This window comes from Grus americana, chromosome 11 (genome assembly GCF_028858705.1).
Source record: "Grus americana isolate bGruAme1 chromosome 11, bGruAme1.mat, whole genome shotgun sequence".
Classification (NCBI taxonomy): Eukaryota; Metazoa; Chordata; class Aves; order Gruiformes; family Gruidae; genus Grus; species Grus americana.
Genome location: NC_072862.1, coordinates 13,715,214 through 13,741,684, shown reverse-complemented (window position 1 = coordinate 13,741,684; position 26,471 = coordinate 13,715,214). Strand labels below are relative to the sequence as shown.

Genomic DNA, 26,471 nt, shown 5'->3' with positions numbered 1-26,471 from the left:
ACTGTATATATGTGCATATATACACATGCATATAAACTCTGTGTGTGTGTGTGTGTGTGTGTGTGTGTACACACACAGAGAGCTGTTCTCAAACACATATTTCTCTCACTACATATTTATCCATCCATATATACTTTGGGGGGGAGAGAGCTGTTCACATACAGACAATTCTCTCTTGTTATGTTTAAATATACATATAGTGAAAGCTAGACCCTCTCTCTCTCTCTCACATATCTCTCGCTTGAGTGAAATATATATACATATATATATGAGCATATATACAGAGGGAGTGTGAGATTTTTCACACACAGAGGTCTGTGTCATTCTGTGTGTGTGTGTGTGTGTACACACACCCCCCCGGCCCATATTTATGTAGAGAAAGGGGGAGAGAGCTGTGCAAACAGAAACAATAGTCTCTCACTACATACACACACATATGCATATACACATATATACTGGTGTGGGGGGAGAGAGCTGCTCTCTCTGACAGACACACACACGTATGTCTGTCTCTCTCATTACGCACACACCCCCACGCCCACCCACCCCCAGAAAATTGCACAGCCACATCTCTGCTTAGCGCTAGAGCTGTTCACACACAAATGCACGTACAGTATACTCTGTGTCTGGCTCGCTCTGCATAGATACATATCTACAGAGCTGTTGACACAGTGCAATATCTATATATTTAGCCATATATATACATAACAAAACCAGTGAGAGCGAGTCATACACACAAACACATTTCCCACCACTTTCTCTGCGCCTCCCCATGTATAATCTCTGGGGTGCATATATATGTGTATATCTCAATATATTCTCTGTATGTATAGGCATAGGTAGAGCTAGCAAGAGCCGTACTCACACACGCTACTCTCTCTTGCTGTATAGATATGAATATATAGCTGCATATATACATATATACACAGAGATTGTTCACACACATAGTTCTCTCTCTATATATACACACATATATAATTAGAGCGCATACTGTTTACACAAAACTACACTATTCTCTCTCCATATGTATGCATATGTATGCATATACTTAGTGAGCTGTTTTCACACACGATATTCCTCTCTCTTGCTGTAGGTATACAAATATATGCGCTGTGCATAGAGACAGACTGCTGTTCACGCACACTTCTCTCACTACATAGATACATACTTAGAGAGCTGTTAACACTCACAATTCTCTTCCTATATATACATGCATACATATTTATATACATACATATATACAGACAGTCAGCTGTTCACTCACACAATTACACAATTCTCTCCTGCCACACACACACACATATATGTATATACACACATGTATACTTAGATATTGGGGAGGCTAACAGGTCTCTCTCTCTCCCCCCCCCCCCCACATATATACGTATATACTGAGAGCTGTTCAGAGCACTGTTCTCACACACAATACTTTCTTGCTATATATATATACACACACATATATACACACAGAGAGAGACTGTTCACATGCATATAAACATAATTCTCTTTACATATATATATATACACACACACACAGAGGCATATATACTTTGAGAACCCTGTTCAGCCTCCACAGACCCCCACCCCCATCCCCTTCTTTCTTAATCTCTGTCTATATGCGCATACATATACATATATACGTGGCAAGAGTACGGGCTTTTCACACACACATTCTACCCACCGCCCAGTATACACATCTACAGAGAGCTGCTCACGCACAAACACACGCACCGTAGTCTCTCCTGCCATCCACACACACGCACAAAGTGAGCGAGAGCCATTCACACACACATAATTCTCTCCTGATGTGTGTGTACATATATATATATTCAGCTATATTTGCCTATATGCTTGAGAAAAAGAGTAAGAGCTCTTGCACGTGAATACACACACACACACTTTTCTATTATTCCCTTTATGTCTTGCCCCCCCTTCTTCCCCCATATATAATCTCTAGGGTGCATAAGTATAAACAGATATATGTTTATATCTCGAGATATATTCTCTCTCTGTGTATATACATATGTAGAGAGTGAGCGATAGCTGCACTCACACAAACAATACCCTCTTGTTAGAGATATGCCTATATAGATGCATATATACATATATTTTTATATATATAGACTGTTCACATAATTCTCTTTATATATGCATATATAATTAGAAAAAGTGCTGTTTACACACATGTATATACAGCGTGAAAGCATGCGAGCTGTTCACACATGTGCGTCATGCTCTCACTACATGTACATATATATATATTTAGAAAGGGATAGAGCTCTTCACACACAAATTCTCCTGATATATATGTATATGTGTGTGCGTGTATATAGAGAGTTGTTCTCACACACACACACACACTTACTTGTCTCTTGCTATAAATCCAGACACACATATGTATGCATATATACATATATCCTTACACATGGAGGGGAGAGTGACCTGTTCAGTCACCTCTCTCCCTCTCTCTCTGCATATATACATCGATATTAACCAAGAGAGTGAGCACTGGTCACACAAACACAATACTCTTTCTTGCTGTATATATACATATATATGAATATGTAATTTTATATAACTTATATAGAGATGTTCACATACACTCACAGTACCCCCCATACATATATGACACACAATACCCTTTCTCTCCGCATGCATATGTACATATATACTTAGAATGTGAACGAGAGCTGTTCACACACATATTCTTTCTCTTGCTATATATACCCACACACGTGCATATCTATATGAGAGCACACACACACTCTTCACACACACACACACACACACACAGAGCTTTCCCCATATCCCCTGCTACGTATATTTTAAGTGTTTACTTATATATGTAATTATGTCTGTGCCTGTATAAAAATGCACGTGGGTATCTGTGTGTGAGGGTGCGATCTCTTCCAACCTCTCTTCCACCCCCATATATATAATAGCTGGGATGCACATACATATCTGTGTGTGTGTGTATCAATCTTGATATATATTCTCTGTGTGTGTGTATGGAGAGCACACAAGGGAGCCAGTTGTCCCTCCCAACTCACACGCAGATATCCCCGTATCCACCTCTACATCAAATTTATTTAAATATTTATTTATGTGTCTCTATTTTCTTTCATTTTCTCTGCTGGCCTGCCTCCCTCCCCCTCTGTTTCTCAAGGAATTATAAAAGTAGCTAAAATACACACACACACATTCCCCCCCAGCCCCCCCCATACCCTCACCCCCACTCCCCACCTGCATGGGTATGACCTGTTTACATACAAAAACCACACGGAAATATAGAAATAATATATAAATATGTAAAAAATATTTAAATATTTTTTTCTTTCTCTGAATATATATGTATATGAAGAAATAAATACTTTATGTTGCATGTGTGTACATCGGTAAGCCTGCAACCATGTATGTCTCATCGGTGGAAACCTACTGCTAAACACACTTGTGCTCTCTGTCTTTGAGCCTCGGGATATGTGTCTGTGTAAGTATAGTATAGCAACACACGCGTGTGCACACACACACATGCACTCTGTGTCCATGCTCTCTTGTTTGTGCTCTTGTGCTTTGTTGCCCTTTTGCTCTCTGGCTCTCAAAAGATGGGTCTTGATAAATACGTACATATACACGTTACTGCTTGTGTAAATGTGTTTGACTATGTAAACCACACACACAGAGATATTTAGCAAAACAACGGTATTTTGGTGCACCTATAGGTTCCTGAACATGTATTTGTGCTTATATCACGTTTCCCTACAAGCACCCCGGGGTGCGTGCCAGGCGACAGGTCCGTGCACACCTGGGTGCTGGGGCACAGCAGGGGCCAGCAGCAGCCGTTTGTGGCTCCAGGTGTGCAGGGACAGGGATGGCACCCTGCCCGCCCGCAGTGGCTGCGGCAGCAGGTGCCAGGGCAGCAGGAGGGCTCGTGCCATGGGGTCAGGGCAGGTTGCAATACAGGACATGTCTGGTCCCAAAGCCCAGCCGGGTGCTGCTGCCAAGCCACGCACCAAGCTTTCTCGCCCCGGGCTTCGCAGCTTGGCACCGCCGTGCCGCTTTCCATGCGCCAGCGGTCGGTCTTTAATTTCTTTGATGCTACTCCCCCCCACACAGCCCCTGCAGCACAGATGCAGTTGTGTGATTCCCCAGCTTTTGTATTTGCACCAGCATCTGAAAAAACACAGCTGCCTTCACAACAGCTCCAACGCCTCAGCAGGGAGCAGCCACAGCCACCAAGCCCCACACCTGCCTGCCCTGCCACAGCCTTGCATGGTTCTACCCACTGGCAGGGGCCAGGATCGCACCACATTGCAAATCCAGGGCACTGGTTGTAGCTATTGCCTGTCACACTTGGTATGGATTGGGGAACCGACCCTCTCCCCTTCCACCAGCCTCCTTCTTCAGGTCGCTCCCTCCTGCCCCACCAGGACCTGGGCAAGGAGCAAACCAGCCTTCCAGCTCGGCTGAACCCCTCAGCCTCTTCCAGAGCCAGGTTTCCTCTGTGATTTTCCCAGCAGCAAGTCACCCTTGCACACATCATCATCACACCTGCAGCTCATCAGGCTAAAAGGTCAGCACAGAAGTAAAAGCCATGAGCCCTCCTCCATGCTAGGAGGGGGTCTGAACAGTGGTTTTAAGCACATGTGTACCCTGCAGGGACAATCAGTCCAGCCAGCTCCAATCCCAGGCTTCTTCAGCCCAGTGATGGCAAGTGATCCTTTTGGGAATATCAGTCCCTGTGTCTGACAGCAGGGCACTAATTCCCTTGCTGCTTGCCTCCTGGACTGCTTTTTGTACACTTGTGTGCATATATATATATGGTATTCCCACCTGCAAAAACATTGTTTTGTAAGTGGTAAATGGAATCCTCCCCTTTAGCATCCATAACATCCTGTGGCAAGGAGCTCCACAGCTGTCCTACCCCCTGTGGAGCATTCCCCCTTTGCCTTGTGTCCCTGCCCGTTTATTTGATGGGAGAGAGATTAAACACAGCATGTCTCTTCAGAGCTCATCCACAGCTGCACCATGAGCCCTTCCAGCCTCAGCTCCACCACCCAAGTCTGAAGCAGCAGGGGGTAGGTGCAGAACTAAGACCCTTCCCTTTCTCCCAAACATCACTGTAGTTGTTGCTCCCTCCTCCCCCAGGCTCAGTGTTCTCCTCACTGGAACTGTACCTACAGAGAATGAGTGCAGAGTGATGCTTCAAGTGCAGATGAGCAGAAGATCCAAGTCTTCCAAAAAGACGCAGACAGGAAAGCAGTCCCACCAGGACACATTGCTAGTGCAGAGTGGTTAGTCAAAATTGATATGGATAGCAAAAGCCCAGTCAAGTGAGAGAAAAGCACAATAGGACAAAGTAATAAAATTAGATATAGAGCACAAAGACTGTTAGAAGGCTCTTGAAATAACTGGCCTCATTTCTCTATACTTTGTTTTCCATCTTCTTGTGGGCACAGGAGTAGTGAGCTCAGTCTTGCTGAGTGCAAGCAGGGGGGGGTCATGCCCAGCATCTAGAAATTAAAGGCTTAACCTTGTCTAGGCTGGACTAAGGAAAGGCCCTTAACTCAAAGATATCCTAGGCCAGCCTTGCTTCTCCTCCAGCTGAAGCACCTAACTGGTGAGCTGGGAAGGCCTGAGCCTGCTCTTCTCACCAACCCCTCCCAGAGGAGGGCAGCAAGAGCTTTAACAGCACCGTCCTCCACCCTTCCACAAAGGCTTTCACATGCCCAGGACAGGGCTGAAGGTTCCAGAAGAACAAATCAGACCCAGCACTGTTCCCTGCACTGCAAGCAGCCACAAGAAAAGCTGAGGGGTAGCTGCCCTACTTCAGTCTCAGGTCAGCCAAACAAGCAGGGCCTGCTCAACCCACCCTTGAAAACCAATCTGTGCCTTCCCAACTTCAAAATAAATAAGCACAAACATCCTTCAATTAGCAGGCAGTGGCTTGCTAAAATGGTGACTAGACAGAGGAGAGCAAGCATGTTAGTGAAGGGGGAAAAAAAAAGAGAGTCAGAAACAGGAGTAAACAAGAAGGTTTGTTCTTGTTAAGTTTATTGGCATCATGTTTGTCTCTTTACATAAGAGCTCAGCCTACGTACTAGAATGTAGACCTCTGGAAAACAGGTAGAAGGGCTCCATTTAAGCAAGCTACAAACGCAAGAACAAATACCAGGAAGAAAGGAAGAGAGGAAAGGGACTAGATTGCCAAGTTTTCCCATACCAAAAATCCAGATTAGCAGTCAGTAAGAAGAAAGGGAAGATTCATAGTCCAGGTCATTCATCGAGAAACAGCTAACTGCAACCCAGGTGGGAGAGGAGCTCCTTCCACAGGACAGAGCCACTGGGACACCTCAACTCTGGCTCCTTCTCACACTCGCTCCAGGATGTTAGGAGTTAAGCAGTAGGGGAGGTGAACAAATGAGGTCATTTCATAGCTGTATTTAATTTTAAATCCAATAATCCAGTGTGCATATCAATGCTGTTATGCAAATCTGAGAATTTAGATACAAGGAAGCCAGACAGATTTTTCCAGAAGATGAAGCCTTTTTGGCCTCAAAACAAGAAGGCTTACATAGTTCATCTCTACTGTACAGAATACTGCCTCTATCTGGACTCTGTGTTGCTAGCACGCTGCAGTTCACAAGTGTCCTCCTCACTTTCTACACAATCTGTGTTTCAGTACTTGAACATGTAATTCAGGAATTTTACACTAATTTATACATTTTAATTGGTTGCATATATTAACATGTACTATAAGATTTTTCCTAAAGAAGCATTACATAATACATGGATACTGTAAAAAGATCTGATTAGTTAAAAGTAACAAGCATTAACAGAGATACATACAAAACTCAACCTAGTTGAACTGAGTGCTGAGCTTGCAATGAACTATGGGTAATCAGCCTTTCCAGTTGCAGCCTTCACGGGGAAAACACGAGACAGTTAAAAATGTATGTAACTTGTTACACAGATTACCTGTAAACAGTTTCTCTCCATTGGACACCTGGAATTAGATTCAGTTCCAAACATACATAAGAGTTGCCATTTTAAACTAAGAGAAAGGTCTGTTACCATGAAGTGTGATGTGGATGGTGTGGGGACATGAGCTCTGAAGTGTGGGACTCAGATGCTCATGGGAGATGGGTGGATTTTGGCAGCTGGAGATGGAAATTTTTTTTTTTTTCATTTTAAACACAGAAGAGGGGCTGTGTGTTTGAAGGCCTAAGTGTGATATTCGTTTGTGAAGGACTGTGCTCAACCCCTCCCTCTCCCCTCAGCAGCTGCAGCTCTCCGCAGAAGCCTTCACTCGGTCATTCTTGTCTAGTTTGATGGGTTCGGGGAATTCATTGTAAAGCTCCACTTCGGTTTCCTAGTGGGAGAGAAGGGAGTAGTTAGTGCCACGGCTCTACAGACAGCTCCGAGCGTGCAAGGAGCTGTTCTGGGCTGGGAAAGACTGTTGCAGAGCCCAAGGCTGCCCGCAGCAGCCAAGCTCAGTAGACAGGACCAGCAGCAGCAGAGGGCACCTACCGGCCCCCTCCCTACCTGTTTAAGTGCGTTTCGTGCAATCGTCTGGAAAGCTTGTTCCACATTAATGGCCTCCTTGGCACTGGTTTCAAAGTAGGGGATGTTGTTTTTACTGTAGCACCAGGCTTGTGCCCGTTTTGTGGTGACCTGCGTAGACAGAGAGCAGCATTACCACCTTCAGCAATGCAGGCAGGGAGTTTAAGGGCAAGGCCAGAGACTCCTCATATCCAGCCAGAGCTAAGACAGCACTTATGACCTCAACAAAAACTACAGCCTTGAAACAGAGTACTGGAGACTGCTGCCCACCACCGGATACACTCAGCCCTGGGGCAAGGAGAACTACACCCAATGAAGATGAGACCACAGGACACAAACTGCTCAGACATCCGCAGAGCGGGGACTTGCTCCAATAGGGGTTTCTCAGCAATTCTGGAGAAGGAGAGTCAGCTCCTCTCCTTGCAGGAGAAGCTGCAGCAATCCTTCCACCAGTGGGCAGGAGCATACTGTGCACAGGCATCTGACCCATCCAGGCAGGAAAAATTCTTCCCCAGCAGCACACAACAGCTGAGCCACACTCAGGCACCTCCCACTCCAGTTTCCCAGATAACCCTCCCATCATGTTCCTACAAGGAAACTGTTGGAGGGGGGAGACCTAAGAGGAGGCTAGCAAGCCCCAGTACTCACTTGTCTGTTTTCTAGGTCAATCTTGTTTCCCAGCACAACAAAAGGAAAGTTCTCAGGATCCCTTGGACTGGCCTGAATGAGGAATTCGTCCCTCCAGCTGTCTAGGGTTTTGAATGTGTTGGGGGCCGTGACATCAAACACCAGCACACAGCAGTCTGCTCCCCTGTAGAAGGCAACTCCCAGAGACTGAAATCGTTCTTGTCCTGCTGTATCCCATATCTGGAGCAAAAGACAGGGCAGATAAGCCAGCTCTGCTCTGACATAGTCCACAATTAGGGCATTCCTGTCAAAACTCCCCACCAGGCATCTACAGCCCTCAGCTAGCCAGAGAGGAGCACCTGAAAGCTTGGGAATTTCTGTAGGCACTAAGTATCAAGAGCCAGAAAAACCCTTCTAAAGCTAGTTAACCCCTTTTGTGTTCTGCCTCAGCAAGGGACATATCCTTGTTCTGGGCAAGCAGGACTTGGGTCAGCAGGTGACCTGCCTGCAGTGCTTGGGTGCACTTGGGTACCAGCACAGCCCAGACACCCCTCTGATGGCTGCAACAGGGCTTTTGTTGCCTTGCAGTCAGTCTCACCATGGAGAAATGAGAGGATGAGAACTTTGGATACTAGAGACATAAGCAAACTAGTAGGGTAACACTATACCCACAGGACTCAGGGCAGCACAAGTAGCTGACCTGACTAAGGAGTCCTTTCCCAGCCCTTTGCAGTTCCTGAACACTAGAGACATGCATCTTTGTAACAAGATTGAGTTTACTGACAGTACCAAATGCTGGTTTTTAAACTGGGCCTGGCAAAGCTGCTCTTAGCTGAGCCCAAACTGATCTTTGCCTTCCCTTGTTCAGTCCATGCACAGATTTGTAGAGAAGCCCAGCAGCACCTATGGCCAAGAGCAGTTCAGTGCAAACAAGATTCACACCCAGTACGCTGGCCCTGGCACCACTCTGGATTACACTGGAGCAGGTACTTCCACACAAGTGTGGTCTAGGCAGCCAGGCACCCCTGCAGCAGGGAACAGAGTCACTCCTTACCTGCATTGTCACTAGCCTGTCATCCACCATGACCTCTTTTGTCAGGAAGTCTGCGCCTATCGTAGCCTTGTATTGGTTACTGAATTTCTTGTTCACATACTGGTTCATAAGCGATGTCTTCCCCACCCTGTACAGAAAGACAAAAAAAAGACTAGGTAGACTGTTTCTACAACAGTGTTTGAATTAAGCACCCTGAGCAGAACATCCCAGTGCCCTTCACCTTCCACCATAGCCTCCTGGCCTTTCAACCAGGGAAAATATACCCACCTCTGCCAGAAGGGGCTTTTACAGCAATAGATGCCAAAGCCACATGCTAAGTAAGAGCATTAGCTACCTAAGGATATGAAGGATTACAACCTTGAGAAACCTTATTTCCCCATCAGTAATGTGATCCTTGGTAAGGAGTATGCATCACATAATGATCATAAAGGCAATTTTGGAAGTGCCCCAGAGAAACCCACCAGAAAGTCATCTTCAGCCTTTGCAGAAGGAGGAGGAACAGACAATCTCAGCTGGCAACAGCTCACATACACATCTGCCTGGCACCCAGAGGTTGGAGATCCTCCCTAGAGAGCCAGCTTAGAGGCTCACATGCCCTCTCTGCGACTGAGAAACACTCCCTGATCAACAGCTTACTGGGCACTGTGGTATAAATAAGCCTTATGTCATGGGAGTCAGGTTACAGCCTGCACAGCAAATAACCTCTAACAGCAGAGCAGACTCCTTGCTCAACAGCACAGAGCAAAGCCTTTCACTCCAAGGGGCAGGCTCTAGCCAGATCAGACAGAAGCTAAGCAGACAGCTCAGTATAAACTCTCTCTGACAGAGGCAGAGTTTTAAGAAGTCACCTAAGATTGCTTACTAGCAGGTGGGTTGTTTCTGTTGTTCTGTGGTTTGGGGGCTTTTTTTTTTTTTTTAATTTAAATGAAGTGCTCATTTTAACACCACACATCCTCCTTGCAGAAGGGCTATCCAGTTCTGTTACTAGAGTGGTCTACCCGCCACATTCCCCCCCATTTAATATTGTGGCAGGACTTCAATATATTAAACTGCAGAGACATTTAGGACAGAGGGTGGTGAAGAGTTCTTAAAGCTATAAGGTAACACAGCTATCTGGGGCTGTAACATCCCTCCTCCCAGCACTGTTGGTTTCTTACAGTGCATCCAGGCTCTCCCAGTCAAGAGCACTGATCCCGCCAGATGCTGATTAGCAGTTTAAAGGCTCCTCCACTTACCCAGAGTCTCCGAGGATGATGACTTTCAGTAACACTTTCTTCCTAGAAGTCATCTTTTACACTAGAAGGGAAAAGGAGCAGTCCCATCAGATACCATTAGCACATCATTCCTCTAGGCAGAAAGCATCAAGTTTGGAGTCCAAGAAGCCTGACTCCCAGCAAGGAACCAGTGACTGCAGGGCCCAGCACTCCTGGAACCAGACTCCTTCAAATCAAGGCTACACTGGAGCACTAGCCAGGTGTTTGCCCATTTCACAGGCAGGGCCCTGTCAAACCAGTAGTGGCAACTTAACACCAACAGGTAGATGAGCCAAGCACTTGTCCTTTGCAAGTACCAAGTCCATTTTGGACCCTATTTCCAGGCCATTTTCTGGGTATACTAGCCTAGGCCATCTCCGTTAGCCTCCCAGGAGGCAGTACAGTAAAGCATATCAGCTCCCAACACAGGCTAATTCTTACACATGCTACCAAGTGAGATGTGAGCAGAGATGTGTCTAATACCACATTCAAGCTTTATACTGTTCAGTGGTTTCCCAGTAGAAAAAGAAGAAAAAATAGGTTCCCTCCACCTTTCACATTCACCTTGGAGAAGTGATAGCTTTCTCTAGCAGCTGTGCTTTGTGAAAGTGTTGAGTCCCAAGGATACGCTGTGGTTGAAGCGGTCACAGCACAACCACATAGGCCACCTGAACAGCGGAATTACAAGGCAAACTGTTACCAGACTCTGCGGATTTGCTGAGAGCATATGAAGCTAACTAGTGCCACCTCACCTTCAGTGGAAAGACAAGTAAGGCTACAGTGACAAACCTCACAACATTCAGTCTATTGCTCTGTTAGACAATGAGTTGTTTGGTCTGTTGCATCCTGCCATGACTCTGGTCCACTTTATAAGCAGGTGGCTCTAAATGGGCCACCAATGGCCTATCCAATTAGCAAGAGTGAGAGTTGAGCTCAAGAGATTCATGCTTACTTGCTCCCAGGTCTCCTCCAGATTAGTGAAGAAGCTAGAAGTACATCAGGTGCAGCAGACCGGAATATACTTCTAGATGTGCTTTAACACAGTGAGAGCAAGTACAAAGTCTTGCTATTAGCAGTTGAGCATGCCCTTCCTACCATGAGGCCCTTCTCCCCACCTCTGGGGAGGGGACAAACCATTCTTAGGTGCTCAGTCTTGATCAGATCACAGACCTTTGTTTGGTACTGACCTGGTCCACAACACAAGGACTCTCTGGCTTTCCCTGAGGGGCCCTGCAGGTTTTGTACAGCAAGAGGAGACAGAAGATGGTTATAGCTGTGCTACTTGAGTTCAAAGACCCTTACAACAGGCTTCATGTATTATGCCTTTATATGGGGACTTGGTTACCTTAAAATTCCCACCCTGCCATACCACATTCATTACACCACACAACTCCTCCCTCTTCAGGAGCTATTCCTGATTTTCACAGCCAAGGAGGCCTTCGCTTCTACAACAACATGGATACTTCTGAGCAGTTTGGTCCTATGCATTTCCTGGGATATGCAACAGCTTAAGCTGCTACATAACTGCAACCTGCTTCATCCCACTACTGCAGGAGGTAACATGCTCCAAGCTGTAGGAGCCTCTTACTAGATGCAGAGTCCAGCTGCAAAAGGTCTTAATCATCTCAAGCTTTGAGTGTTAAGAGACATGTAGTCTTTTAGACTTTGCCATCAGCAAATGCTGCAGCAGCTGAAGCAGCCCTCCTGCAGCCACCATTAGTAGCAATGCACTTACAGCTACACCTTGTTGGACTGCACCCACCTCATGCATCTAGTGATACATCTAGATGGGAAACGCTGTTGAGAAGATAACAGCCAGAGGCTGTTGAGTGAACAGCAATGAGAGGCCACCCACAGAGCTCAAGCTATCCTTAGATGGGTGTTAAGAGATACCAGAGAGCCTGCACAGGACAGTTTCTCCAAGTGTAAACACCTCTCCTTTCCAAGGCTGTCTGTGCTTGACTGCATTGCTCAGTAATCCAACTGGCAGCCCAGCTATACTAGCCAAGATATAGCCAGCTGAAAGTTGTCAACAACCCCAACATTTTAGTCCTGCTTCTGCTCTTGCCAAGATCCACACTCTATAGGTTGTCTCCTCTATAGCCATGAGGAGAACAGACCATGTAAGCTCCTTCAAGCAGACTGTACCTCCTGTGTTTTCAAAGCACATAGCACAAGTGACACTTGTGCTAGCCAAGCCAGAGACTTCTGCAGCACAATCAACCCAGATGGAGCAAGAAGGAAGCAAAGCTTTGAAACAGCTTAGACAGTTGTGTATATGAACTGTCATGGAGAACATCTGTATAGGTTCAGGTCCAGTGTGAGAGTCACCTGTTTTCCTCAGGACAGAGGAAGACAACTCACCCTGAAGTGACTGTGCCAGAACCCAGCATGTACTACTGCTATTTTCTTCTGAGCGTTTTCAGTATCACTTGCCACTGGCTGCTGCAGCTCACTGCTTCCTGATACTTGAAGCGGCTTTGGACAAGCTGGCGTTAGTTCTTATGCTCAGGGAGGGATTTGCAGAGCCCTAAATTACAACACTAAAAATCACACTGGATGCTTAGCACCCAAGTTCAACACAGCCTGAAGTCCCACTATGAAAAGAGGGGAAACTGCTCTGTCAAGTCTCATCACCTTGGAAGTAGCTGAGCTGAGCAGCTACCTGCAGACATGGGAAGGAAGTCTGAGTCAGACCTGACACTGCCTTCTTGTCATAGCTGACAGGCTACCCCATCAGTGTGACAGGCTACTACTGCCTCATGAACACCAATCAGGTGAGACACTCAGCTTCCATCCCAGATGATGCAACGGATGTGAGCCATAGCACAGAAGGAGCTGCCTCAGCTTGGCATTTGGTTTGGGCCATGAGACAGTGAGGAACTCCAGTCCTGCCAGGAGCCAGCAGCAGACACTGCCCGACGTTTCCCCACCTCTGTTCTACTAGGCTTGTTCAATGCTGCTTTGAAGCCCAGTCAGTTGATAGGCCAAGCCCTCTTATTAATCTTCTCACGACAGGTATGATCAGGCCAACACTTCAGAGTTATTCCTTGCCCAGTGCGAGACCTTGCCTTTGGAGAGGAGACCACATCTCCAGGTCTTGGAGGAAGTACCAGTGTTCCATCTCCTGTAGCCTTCCTATAGAAGGAAACCCCTCTAAGTTTAAGTAGCATCAAATTCCTCTCTATAGCACCACCTTTGCTATTTCTCCTATCCTTACGTTCTGTGTGGCTGAGCAGGTCTCCAATAGCAGCTCCAGTTTTAAAGCAGCTATTTCTGCTAAACAGAGGTCTGATTGGTCCTAGTGAGATCTTCAGTCTAGATAGATTGAAGACATCCCCATTATCTTAAGTGGGGTTTCTTATGAAGCAATCCAAAGGGTCAAACTACTCCAAGGACAGGATACCATGCCTCCTCCCAGCCCCAGTGTTTTTAGCAAGCTGAGGTACTGGAAGTAAAAAGACACTAGTGCTCTCTGAAGGTCCAGCAAGTGAAGCCTTACTACAGTCTCCTTAACACCAAAGTATTTCAGTGACTTCAGCTCATACTAAGCCAACAGCAAACAACATAAGCACGGCAGAGGATGCTTCCACACACTGCAGTTCAAGTAAGCTCAGAGATATCTCAGTTGATCCTGGCTATAGCATACTATTTGCTGTGTCAACAGAACAAGGTGCAACCAGCCAACCCTGGGCCATGTTCAGTACTCAAAAGTTTGCTTGCCTGAAGTCAGACACAATTTATGATTATTCCCTTGTTAACACAGGCTATTTCTCACATTACATTGAATAGGTTCATTACTGACTTGTGCCCCAGAAATGGAGCCCACATACATGCTCTAAGCTACATAGATCTCATTTCTGGTGAACCTTGCTAGTACAAAAATCAGCTAAGGGAGACCAGGAAGAATATAGCTTTAGCTCACAGATGAAGCAGGTTTGAACACCTGAAGGAACAGTTAGTTCACATGAGGAGTTTCTCCAGTCACACCTGGAAGAAACATTAAGTTACTAAACTAAGCTGAGATGTAGGCTGTGCAGGGTTTCCCCTGTGCTCTTGCAAAGAGCAAGCTCAGCTTCCGTTGAGATCAAAACTGTGATAGTGCTGAATCAGCAGTATCCAAGTCTAACACTATTTTGCACTATATATGCAGCTTGTCTTGCTTTATTGTATTTGGTATAATTACTCTAGAGCAGCATCCTGTAAGAGTCACACAAGCCCTTAAGATGGCAGTATGCGAGCTCACACAGGGCTCACATCTAGTCCCAAGAGCATTTCTGAACTAATACTTCCTTTTTGAAAGATAATCATGAAGAAAAACCTGTTTGTTAAGATTTGATCCAAGACATCAGTTCTGTTTTACACTGTGTGAAGTCTCTTGGAGCAAGGTCACCTGCACAACTGCTCAGAACACTGCCTACCAGCACACCCAGCTAGCCCTGCTCAGGAGCCATCAGAAGCTTCCCATCGATCAGACCAGCCAACATCATTCTTCCTCCTGGCTTAACCAGTGCCAAAGGAATGATACAGCTGCCTCCAATTCAGGAGAGGAGTCCTTCCATTCAATTTTTAATGCCTATCCCTCTAAGCAATCAAGGCATTAACAGTATGTTGACTCTCATGAGATTAAGCTTGGTATAGCATGCTCTCTCCCACAGCAGCGTTAATACCTTTGTAAGGCTGGCCTGCTGGAACAGCAAGGGAGAACCCCTAACATCTGACCTGCAAGTGTTACTGGCTTCACTGATCTGAAAGGAAGAGTCTAAAACTGTCCTATGAAGCTCCATAGTGCTACAGCTCCTCAGATGCAAGAGCAAATGAAGCCTATGCCAAATCTAATTAGGCTTCCCATGTTGCTTCAGAGTACATTACAACTGTCCTTTCACTTGCTATATTAAGACAGCTGCTTTAACTCAAAGCAGAAATGGATGGTTAAGAATTCCTTAGAGATGTTCACATGTGTGAAGTCACAATGCAGACATTAATATTAATTAGGTTGGTACAAGCAAAGAACAGTAAAAGCTTGCATTGATGGCCCACCAGGTCTCTTAGATTAGCTGTTCTTTACAGAAGTAGGCCTTGCACTAGGAACACCCCGTTAAGTTGCTCATGGACAGTTTTAGTATTGAGAGTAGCTAGCCTTGGGGGGGGGGAATCCCACCTCCATGGAGGACAAGCTCCCTAAGCAGCAGCATAGCCATACCAGTCTTGAACCTGCTGACAAGCTGCTGGAGCACTGCTTACTGTTGCAGCTTTGCTATTAAACAGTCCAAGTCCCAATCCTAACCAAGAACCAAAGCATGTTTATGCAGAGGCTAGAAGAACTGGGACATTTGACCAGGAGTTCTCTGCTCCTGCATCTACCAGCTTGCCATCTGCACCTTCCACTAGAGACCAGCTGAATGCTGAAACAAGACTGTTGGACTGCACCTCTCACCTTGTGTCCTTTACCAGGGATATTTAACATTATGCTGACAAGGCGCAAAGCATTAGGTGAGCTAGCATCAAGCAGAGCTAAACTCACTGTGGCACTTATGAACACCTAGTTCTGTTCCCCTGTCCCAGCAAGCAGCACAAGAATAAGTAGGTGTTCCACAAAAAGGCACATTTGAACCTGAAGCACCATAGGTCTGCTCTGGGTGCTGTGGCTGGTAAGCAGAGCATTCAATTCACTATATCACAGGACCTTTAGAAAAAACACCCAATCATGAGAAAGACAATCTGGATAGATCAGCACTCCATTAGGGGATACCACACACTGCAGTGGACTCACCACAGTGACCAGACTGAGCGGAAGACAGCCACACTTGACCACTGGAAGAATCTTCTGTCCTGAAGTGCAGCTAAGAGCGTTTCCAACACAGAAATACTGCCTCTGCTCACTGTTCTCTCACATGGGGGAGGCTTCAAAGCATTATGTCTCTGTACTACACCAACGAGCTATTTTTATTCCCCCCCCCCAAAGGTTCTGCATTTCTTCAAGGAAACTGAAGCTAGAAAAATGAATCAGGACCTGCTCAGTCAGATTGAACCAGTTCCTTCCCAGAAGTAGGAAGTTCCCTGGCATGCTTGGCACCTCAGGGGGTTATGTCTGCTTAGACCTTCAGCCACTGAAATAAGATGTTCACTGGATGTTTATCCTGTTCTTACAGCATCAAGCTCACTAGACTGGCACGTATCACTAGCCCCATGGTCACACTGTACCCTGCCATGATTTATCAAGCCAAATTTAGTTGAGGCTCTGAGTAAACACATGAACTTGTTCCAATTCACCTACCCTGAAAACGCAAGCTCGTCCTGAGGAAAGGTAGTTAGTCTGCAATTGCCATAAGTTGAGCAGGATCACAGTTCCCACTTGCACAGCACCCAAGTGGTCCGGACACCCTTTGTATTGAAGCTTCAATCTGCAATTGCAGCAAGAGCTCAAGGTGGAGCTGAACAATTTTTACCAATACAATTTAATAACAATAGCTTGGTTCCAACTACCTGGTCATACAGACATTGCTAACAAGGTATCTGCTAATGCAAAGCTACAAGTGCCAGCCTGAGCAATTCAACATGAATGCCTGAGACCAGCAGATACCAGCCTTTAACATCTCTCACTCACATTCTGAGAGACCCAACAGCTCACAAGCAGAACAGAAGCCCTGTCCTTTCAGCTGGGGAAAAAGCTGAGGGCTAGCCAGAGAACAAACAGCAGGGGCTGTTACTTTCATATGAATATGGCTTAAGAGGTGCTAAGCTGCTTTTAAGAAAGAAACTAGAAATAAGCCTGCCTTTGATTTTTTTTTTGGACTGCCACAGAACCTGCATATTGTCCTTACTTGAGTGCTCTACAAGTGGAACAAGAGCCTAGCATCCTTGCACTGAAGACTGCTACAGAAGCACATGAAGTTTTAACAGCAAGTTGAGTCTTACATTGACAATGGCTGCACAAGCAGGACAGTACCCTCTTCCACTCCCATGACAGGTCTACTATTAGCTCAGCTTCCCCAGCTGGCTCAAGATCCCATCTAGGAAAGCCTCACATTTAGTAGGGACATGTGCTGGCTTGTGCTTAAAGAGTTAGGAACATCTTGCCATTTGAGTTAACAACTTGCAAGAACTGCTGCCTGTAAATGGGTTGCTTTAAGGCAACATGCTCCTACAATCCATACAGTCAAAGGTGCTTTAGAGGTGCTTTCAGAGCTCACTGAAGCACCACAGAGAAGCATTCGAAGTAAAGCCCACACCAAAAGCAGCTGGCAAGATATTCCTGTGACAGCTTCACAGAAGGGTACACTAGCTGCTGCTGCATCAGTAGCATCTCAAAACTGCTTTCCACCTCCTTCCTCCCCACACGATTATGTTGCTGTTCTAACCAACATATTCCCTCCTGTTGGTACCCAGCCAAAAGCTCAGGCACAGTTCATCGTTCTCTCTTCAGGAGGAGCAGCTAGGCTGCCTGCTACTTACTGCAGTTTCACCAAGAGCAGGCTTCTGTCCAGCTGGTGTCTTTCCCAGCCAGCCCTGTGAGGCAGGAATTACCTCTGTTCAGGGAGCAGAGAGCCTCAGCTACAAATTAATTTTTGATACCTCGTGTAAAACATTATATTGCAAGTTGTCAGGTGTAGGTATGCTGTCCAGTATCTCCCACCCCCACCTGAGAGTCCTAAGCCAAAAGCTTCACCTTCTTGATGAACAGCCTAAACCTCTAGATGCTTGCTAGCACACTGACACAGCTCAGATCAAAATAGAATCTTAAAACATGTTTCAGTATCCTGGAGGAATTGGCTTTTTAGATTACAGCTGTCTGCAGTAAGTTTCCACCTCATTTTGAGGGTGGAGTTGCAGCCTTCAGTGCCAGAGGAGCTGCTCTAGAACCAAGTGAAGCTCAGGAACCAGCCAGCAGCAGCCAGCTACAGCTCAGCCATGCAGCTTTGAGTTCAGTTCACTGGCTGCATCAATGCAAGTACCAAACTGGTGTGACATGGTGCTAACAGCCAACTGACCTGGTCTGTGAGCTAGCTACCAGATGGACATGAGACCAGGCCCACACACATACTCTGCTGCATCCTGTTCCTGGATAACATGCTCTTAAGACAGCTCAGTGCTAAAGAGAGAAGGATGGGGCAATATGCAGCTTGGGGAAAACATGTAGGAAACCCATCTAAGAAAGCAAAAGCTTTGGAAAGGCTGCAAGCAGAATAGACTCTTGGTGTGATCAAGGAAGCTCCAGAGCCAGTGCTGGGGAAGACACTCCTTTCAGAGGCAATAAGGTGCCTCAGACATACCCTCAAACCCCAACTGGAGGCTCTAGGACACATCCCTGCTGTAGGCAGAAGCTCAAAGAGCTCCTTGGAAAAGACTATGCCAATGACCAGTTTGCCAGAGTGCAGATGGCACAGGGAAGGCAGAAGCAACGCCACTGGTGCCCAGTATGAGCCATGTCTGCAGTGGAATCACAGGACTTGCATGTGAGAAGGGGTCTGCCCTGGCTGAGGTCTCAGCTCAGCTGCTGCTCTGTTAGGGCTGCGAGTGCTGAGATTTGGAGAGCACTGCATTCCTGAGAGGCACTGATGCACATGATCAGTCAGGCTCAAAGCCTGAGTTCTCAAAGCCAAGTTCTCCAGTCCAAGCCTCACTGATTCACAGCCCTGTTACACCTCCCGGCATTTCTCCAGATCAGAGTTGGTTTATGCCTACACAATGTTTAAATACTATATGTGGAACTGAACAAGTTTCTTGCTCTAAAGCTGCCATTATCAATTGTGACTCTACCCTAGAAAAGTCCAAACTAGGTAACACTAGCCTCCACCCCCACATCCAGGAAAGAGTAAAGTTTAGAAACTGATCTCTACCAGTTTAGATATCCCAGCAGCAACCTTCTCTCGAGGAGATATCATGTTGATCTGACTACATGGTTTGAAAGTGGGAGCAAAACAAACGCAGAAATGCATTTACTTACAGTACCAAGGCAGATGTGTCTCTACATGTTTAGTCAGACCACCAGTGTGCTTAGGAGCAACGGGAAAGGTCTGGAGGTATTTCTGGCTGTCTACAGAAACACTACTTTGCCCAGACTGCTGCTTAGCCTAAGCTTACAGCAGCCATGTAGGTTTTTCCAGGTGATAAATGCCCTGAGCCAAAGGGAGGGAAAGGAGTGTAGAAAGTGTCCCTGGCAATGCAGCCAGCTATGCTGGACAGCCATCCTGGATGGATCACTTTGCTCCTCAGCAATCTGAGGACAATCACCATCATCTCCACAGCAGGTAGGTATTTGGAGACTGCAGCTCAGTGCAGGAAAGCCCTTTTAGAGCTAATGCCACACAGAAACAAGACCAGGATTCCCAGGGCTGCTGAAATTGTAGTCTTTCTGGGTATAGTCTTCCTATAACCTGAAGAGAAAGCCATACCCAGAAGCTTCACTGAAAGCTGGATGTTTCCAGTTAAGTTTTAGTCCACCAGTTCCTCCAACAGCTGAAGAGCCCTTACACTACAGGATATCTTTCTCTCAGGAATGGACAGACATATACAGAGCCCTGATAGGCTGATAGCAAGTGTCTGAAGATCCCCAGCTACCCTTGTTTCAGAGGCTCAAGTTATGTTGTCATTCAAGATTCAGTATCACTGTGCCCCTACCTCCCAGGAGGAAACCCTGTAAATCCTACAGGATTTCAGGTAGTTCCCAGTTAATTTTCCCCAAGGATCAAGCTGTTACAAGAACAGGCATGCTTACTTTAACACCCCTCCCCCTTTATCAGAGCAAGCTCAACTTCCCCTATTCTGCCCTGGGGGAGACAATCTCAGGATGTGGGAGGAGAGTTGAGCACATTGCTGGCTGCTGGGAGACACTAGGCAACAAGCCATGTGTCTTGACTAAGGGCCTTGCCTACGCAAAGCATTTCAGTTATACCAGTATAGCTTCCATGTTGCCATGCCTCTACCAGAACAGTCTCCTTGGTGGAGAGCTGCCAAAGCAAGACAAATCTTATACTACTAAATGGAACACAGCTATAGTGCCCATACAGCCTGGTTTATACAGCTATGCCTGTCAGCCATTTGGCACACAGCCACCCAACCAGTAGAGCCAACCAACAGTTTCAGTAACCCCTGTATGAATACAGGTGGCCCAGCAAGGTTCTCACATCAGGCCACCCCATCGAACACGATTCCTCCATTACTTTCTATAAATCAAGCACAGTGCCAGGGACAGCTGGGTTTTAATCTTCATGTCCAGAAGATAAGGCTGACCAATTCAAAATATTCCAAGTTAGCCAGGCCACTAAGAAACAGCAAAGTTGTTGGATCTTTACCATATCTGACAGTATTTTTCAAGTACTCAGATTAATTTCTAGTTTTGTCTACAGCTTCCTAAGGTTTCACACATTCCTGTCATGCTTTCAGTTTTAGAATAGCAAATACAAGGTGTTAGATAACCTTTGCAGCGGTAAACAAAGCACAGATCTTGGACCTTGTCAGTGGTAAACAAGCCTTGCTTATCTACTCCTGGCTGTTAGCTTCCACCAGTTCCTAGAGGCTGGGTAAGAAACAAGTGACTGAAGGAAGACTTTGACTAAGATTCATGGCCCTCAGGAGGCCTGCCAGACTCTGCAGCTTACACCTGAGGTTCAGATCTGAGAGTGAACATCAGCTCTCCTGCAGCAGCAGGAGCTTGATAGAAGAGATGGGACAAATACTGATGGGAGATCCTACTGCCAGACAAGTAGATATGGACAACTACCAGACCAACACTAATGGCAAAAACCTTACTCCTGTACATCTATTCCAGGAGGTCCAGTTCTCAGTAATGAGTCTCCTAGAGAGGAGGCTTCCTCTAGGGACAGTTTGCAATCTAAGAATTAAACCTTGATCTGCAAGCAGAACTCCTGATCCTACACACACTCAATACCTGTTACTATGCTAATGCAGTTTGCAGAGCAGGAAGGACAAGTATTTCAGTAGTAGTCCCAGGATGGGAGTGTAACAGGTAGCTTGCCATGACAGCTGAGTCAGTGCCTAACAAGGAATTCCTACTGTGGAAACTCTGTTTCAGACACATGCTTCATACCCTCACATTCCTTACACAGATCCTGCATCAATACTTTACCAGCTCAGCTATTCTCTTGATGAAACTCCACAAAGGACAAAAAACCCCACTGAAGTGACTACAAGAGAGCAGTGCTGGAAAACTGCATCTTGTTATGGGGGGGAGGGATCAGGCCTAGGCATGCCTCAGTTACAACCACCTTCCTGCTCACACTTGAGGCACTGTTACCACTGTGCCACTCTGGACATCAGATATCATTATCCATGGTGTCTGGGAGCCAAGAAAAAGATACAGCTACAGAGCCAAGTGACTCAGCCCATTTGAGGGAGACAAGCACCAAGCATGTTCCTGTTCAAGAGGATGCTGCTTCCCAGCTGGAGACAGATCAAGGGTCAGCACAGACTCCATAGACAAACTGGTAGCCCCAGCAACCACGGTCCACATACTCCAGCCAGGTAACCTCTGAAGGCAGCTCCAGCTGCCTGCCTTCACTAGTCCAGTTTGTCTGCCAAGCAACCAGAGTTACAGTATGCAGTGATATAGGACAAACTCCAGAAAAACAGTTTTTTTAACTGACAATGTAAAGATGTACTCAATTTTATTAATAATTCCTGCTTGAAACTCATGCAAGTACAGTTAGATACAATTAGTCACCTTAAGCTGGCTTAAGTTGGCATTTTCAATAGTTAGAGAAGCAAGAACAAATCACTCACTACATCAAATGCCTTTAAATTATACAATTAGGAATCTGTGCCACAAGTTTACAATTCAATCCCATCTCAAAGGCACAGCACACCCCTCCTGAAGTTTCACTGCCTTGTGAAAACAGCCATGGCCTGAAGAAGAGGTTCCCTAGCAAGAGAAGTCAAAAGGTATTTGAGATCAGCTGTAAATCAACACACTCCAGTGGCCTTGCCAAGCTTGCTTCCCTCCCCATCTCTGACCATGAGTTAGCAACAGCAGTGTTGACACAGCTTCCCCCATGGACGGAGCACTCATTGCTGGCACCGGAGAGGAGGAGGAACAGCGCTGTCTCACAGGAACAGCGCTAACAGCAACAATGACATCACCACAGCAGATCTCCACCGAGCAGAAAATGCAGCAGCACACCGGGTTCAAGCGCTGCATCGCTTCAAACAGAGCACAAAAGCAACAAGCATGCTGGAAGCCAGAGAGCAACCATGTGATAGAGAGGTATTCCTTCACTGCCTGCTATTTCTGAGCAGCACATGTGGAGTCACTGACCTTGGGCACTCATTTGGAAGTTTTATTCAAGGTGCATTTAAAGGGAAATATGATCTTCAATAGAGCAGCTAACTGCAGAACTGAAAATGGTATATTAACTATTGTCATTTAATTAATTACCCATACCTAATCCAGTTTTGAGATGTGCAGCCCATGTTTGAATTGTGACCCTTTTATCCTCACAATCTACTGTTACAACTTAACTAAGTCTGAATGCAGACTGTTACACAGCAACTACAAAAGATCACTTCAGGCAGCTGCAGGGGGAAGCGAACTGAACTCCAAATCATCAGGCAATTAAACTGCCATTATCAAAACAATGCTGTGACAGGATGAAGTACTTCAGCATCTGAAGGATGCAGGATTGCTGTCAGACTAGCAGCATGCAAGCAAGTGCACTAGTACCCAGCCAAGTGCAGCATTTAGCTAAGGTCTTATCTGGACTCCCTTTCACCACGGCAACAAGCTTTAAATTACTCTACAGCTCTGCAAGAGAATCTTTGGTCCATCAGGCCCTAGTAATGAGGGCTTAAGAGCAGTTCAGGTCACAGCAGAGAAGCCCAGAAGACACTGGGGAACACTGGTGGCATGCAAGGTGAGGCTTCTGTACTTGTTTATCAAATGCTCAGTTTACTTCAGTTACTGAAGAAATTGTAATAATGTAACAGCAGGGACAGCTACCAGTAAGTATCTGTGAGCCCACACATCCACCAGTTTTAGACAATGCTAACACTCAAGTGCCTTATTCCATAGCCTTTATTCCCAAACCAGGGCTTGCCAGACACCTATCTCACAATGCAGCATTTAAAAATGCACCCTAATCAAGCACAATTTTGTTTACAGCCAAATGTTAAGTTCTGCATAAACTAGTCTCATTTTCACAAGAGAAGTCAGACCAAAATCCCATACATGTTAGAGACAAAGCTATTTACAGTTTTGCACAGATGGTTTGATTGTAATTGTCACATTTCCTCAAGGACAAGCTTTTCCAGAGATTTGCTCCAACAGGTAATTCACATGACCTTCCAACACAAGAGCCTTAAACAGGGGATTTAAGAAGGTGCTGCACAAATTGAATCTGGTAGCCCAGATAGGCATTCATTTTGGGTAGCGAACCAAGCAAAGTGGTATTTTCCCTAGGTGATTTCAGGGGAGAGCCTACAACAGAGCTTGTAAGTTTTCCACTTTCAGTTAAGGATTCAATGTTGTAACACGTCTGTGCTACTCAGCACAGTTTGATTCACTGGCTTTGGTAAGAAGGTAAGGATGTCTGTAGTACAGTTTCTGCACCACAGTTATTTAAATTCTTAACTTGACACCTTTGCCTTTTAAAGTACAACTCTTAGTGTGCCATGTTGAGCTATTACCAGGGTATCTCAAGACATGGACCACTACATGACACCACAGGGAAAAGGGAAGTTTGATGTAGGTACTGCCTTGCACCTTATCAATTATACTTCTCACTGCAGGTGAGCAAGAAACTGCTATTGAATTTTAAAGTTTTCCTTATTGAGGGGTCAGATTAACCCCATTTTACAGCTTTTCTACACTAGAAGTAGAGTATTAACATAATAGCACCAAAAAAAATCAGAGGCAGCACTTCAAAGTAACAGTATTAGAGCTGCTTTGGATTCTGAGGACTCAGGCCAGGCATGGTGGGTCTACTCATTAGTTCATGGAGGGCAAGTCATGTGTTCAGTCAGCTGTTGGAAGTCACAAGGGGGAGGGGGGAAAAAAAGACAAGTATACTTGTTCTTCCTGAATAAGTACAGCAATGAAGCCCTGATTATTTAACAAGGAATATTCAAATGACTCCACCCACTTTAACCTCAAATACAGCTACTGAGAGAACAAGGTACATTGGCTCCAGTAGCCTGGCTCTACGGGAAGCACAGCAAGGCTGCAGTTTTTATCATACACTGCTAATGCCATTGCAGCCTGTGAACACAGTATAGCTGCAAGTAAGCTTTTAAATCACAGCCAGCCAAATGCTGTGGCACAGCTGGTTATGTACCATTCCCCTAAGAAGAGAACTCTCTGCTTCTACCAGCCCCAATTCCCACACTGAAACACATAGTGCTAAGCACAGGCCAGAGCTGGCCAGCCAGTAGCAAGTATTGGGAGCTTTAAAGCTCCATATTGGCAATTGTCAAACAAAAACCAGTTTGCTTACAGTTGGGAGGACTGTTCTCAGTTTACATATAAAAAACCTCATACACACATTTCACAACAGCTCTGCTTATCAGCAAGTGTTTTCAGGGAGATAATACTGAGAATTCCAGCTTTGACTCAAAGGGTTCAAGTTACTGGGCAAGACATACTCATTTTGAAGCTGAGGTTACCTATCTTATTTCAGATCAAGACAGTCTTTTTTACCACTGTTTTACTACTAAAATAATGCCTCTATTTCCAGGGAAGACAGTGCAGTTGTCTTAAGTACAACAATTAGGTATTTCCATATTTATTAGTCTATATATACTTGGAGACTAATAACATATCTATCATTTAATTTACCTTATTATACACTCCCAGCCAAAAGCACTTCTAACATCCACTCTAATGCTTCCTACAACTGACTCAGGCTTTACACATGCTGAGAGCTACTTTTGCAATAACTGCCAGTCTCTTCAGCCGTCTGTTTTGCCACATTAATTGTTCCCGGGGCAGCCTGCTCATTTTAAAAGCGATATCCAGCGACCACCCAGAGCAGCATTTCACCACCCCATCCCAGCGCTTCCCCAGAGACCAGCGCTCAGGCCACCTTCGGCCACCAGCTGCCCCAAAGCCTCTTCACACTTTGAGAGGAAGCTACAGCAGCACCACATGTCACAGACAATACGCTCTCCTCCCTGGGAGGTACCACTTCGGGCCTCTTTAAACCTCTCGGGAGAGGAGGCTCCCACAAAGGCCTTGAGAAACGCGCATCTCGGGAAGGCCTGCGGGTTCCCACTCCCGCGGCGCTGCGCGGAGGAGCCCTTTACCGAGGAGACCCCCGCGGCCCAGCTCTATTGTTCCAGGAGAAGGGACGAACCGGGCCCGGCCCGAGGGAGCTCAGCACCCGGCGCCGCCGGCCTCCTGACCCCGCCACGGGGGCAGGCGAACGCCGTTCCTCCCCGGCAGGCCAGGCCCCGGTGGTGGAGTCCGCCCGGGGAGCGGGAAGGCAGCGCCTCCCCCGCCACCCCCCCCTCCCTGCGGTGAAGGCCCCAGCGCTCCCCCCCACTCGGCCGCGGGGAGGGGCCCAGAGCGGCGCCCCCCGCCCAGCGGATCCCGAGGCCCGGGCAGAGGCGCCGCCCCAGGCCCCGGTGTGAGGAGATCCCCGCCCCGGCCCAGCGCCCCGCAAGGCCTCACCTGGTGCGTGTGCCGCGGCGCCCACCCGAGACTTGCTGCCACCCCCCGCTCGCCTCGGTCGGCTTTAATGGGCCCAACCGCCTCCCCTCTTTCACTTCCGCCTCCCCCCGACAACTTCCGGTCACGGGGCCCGCCCGCTGGCCCTGACGTCAGCGCGCCGTCCGGCAGCCAGCAGAGGGAGGAGAAGGGAGAGAGGTGGCGCGCGTGTCATGTGACCGCGAGCTCCCGGCCGCCATGTTGGGCCGCGGAGGCTGCGACGAGGCCGCGCCCCGCAGTGGCCGTGGGACCCGGCGGCTTCCCGCTGAAACCGGGCGTTTATGTGGGGCCCGGGGGGGGGGGCACAGAGGTTGCTTGC

At 46.7% G+C, this 26,471-nt stretch overlaps 1 protein-coding gene across 1 annotated transcript; it reads right to left on the bottom strand.

Annotated features, from left to right (window-relative positions):
* Nucleotides 1-6,034: 6,034 nt before the first annotated feature.
* RAB7A (RAB7A, member RAS oncogene family) lies at nucleotides 6,035-26,253 on the bottom strand. Its single transcript, XM_054838446.1, has 6 exons — nucleotides 26,117-26,253; nucleotides 10,477-10,537; nucleotides 9,242-9,368; nucleotides 8,209-8,427; nucleotides 7,543-7,671; nucleotides 6,035-7,369 (listed from the first exon to the last, which is right to left on the bottom strand). The coding sequence occupies exons 2-6, from the start codon at nucleotides 10,527-10,529 to the stop codon at nucleotides 7,274-7,276; spliced, it is 624 nt and encodes a 207-aa protein (XP_054694421.1). The 5' UTR covers nucleotides 10,530-10,537; nucleotides 26,117-26,253; the 3' UTR covers nucleotides 6,035-7,273.
* Nucleotides 26,254-26,471: the final 218 nt, after the last annotated feature.

Coding starts and splice junctions, on each gene's coding strand:
- RAB7A (XM_054838446.1), bottom strand. CDS start 10,529: ATGACTTCTAGGAAGAAAGTGTTACTGAAAGTCATCATCCTCGGAGAC. Junction 9,369..10,476: donor ATCATCCTCGGAGACTCTGG/GTAAGTGGAGGA, acceptor CTTTCTGTACAG/GGTGGGGAAGACATCGCTTA. Junction 7,370..7,542: donor CACGAAACGCACTTAAACAG/GTAGGGAGGGGG, acceptor CTCTCCCACTAG/GAAACCGAAGTGGAGCTTTA.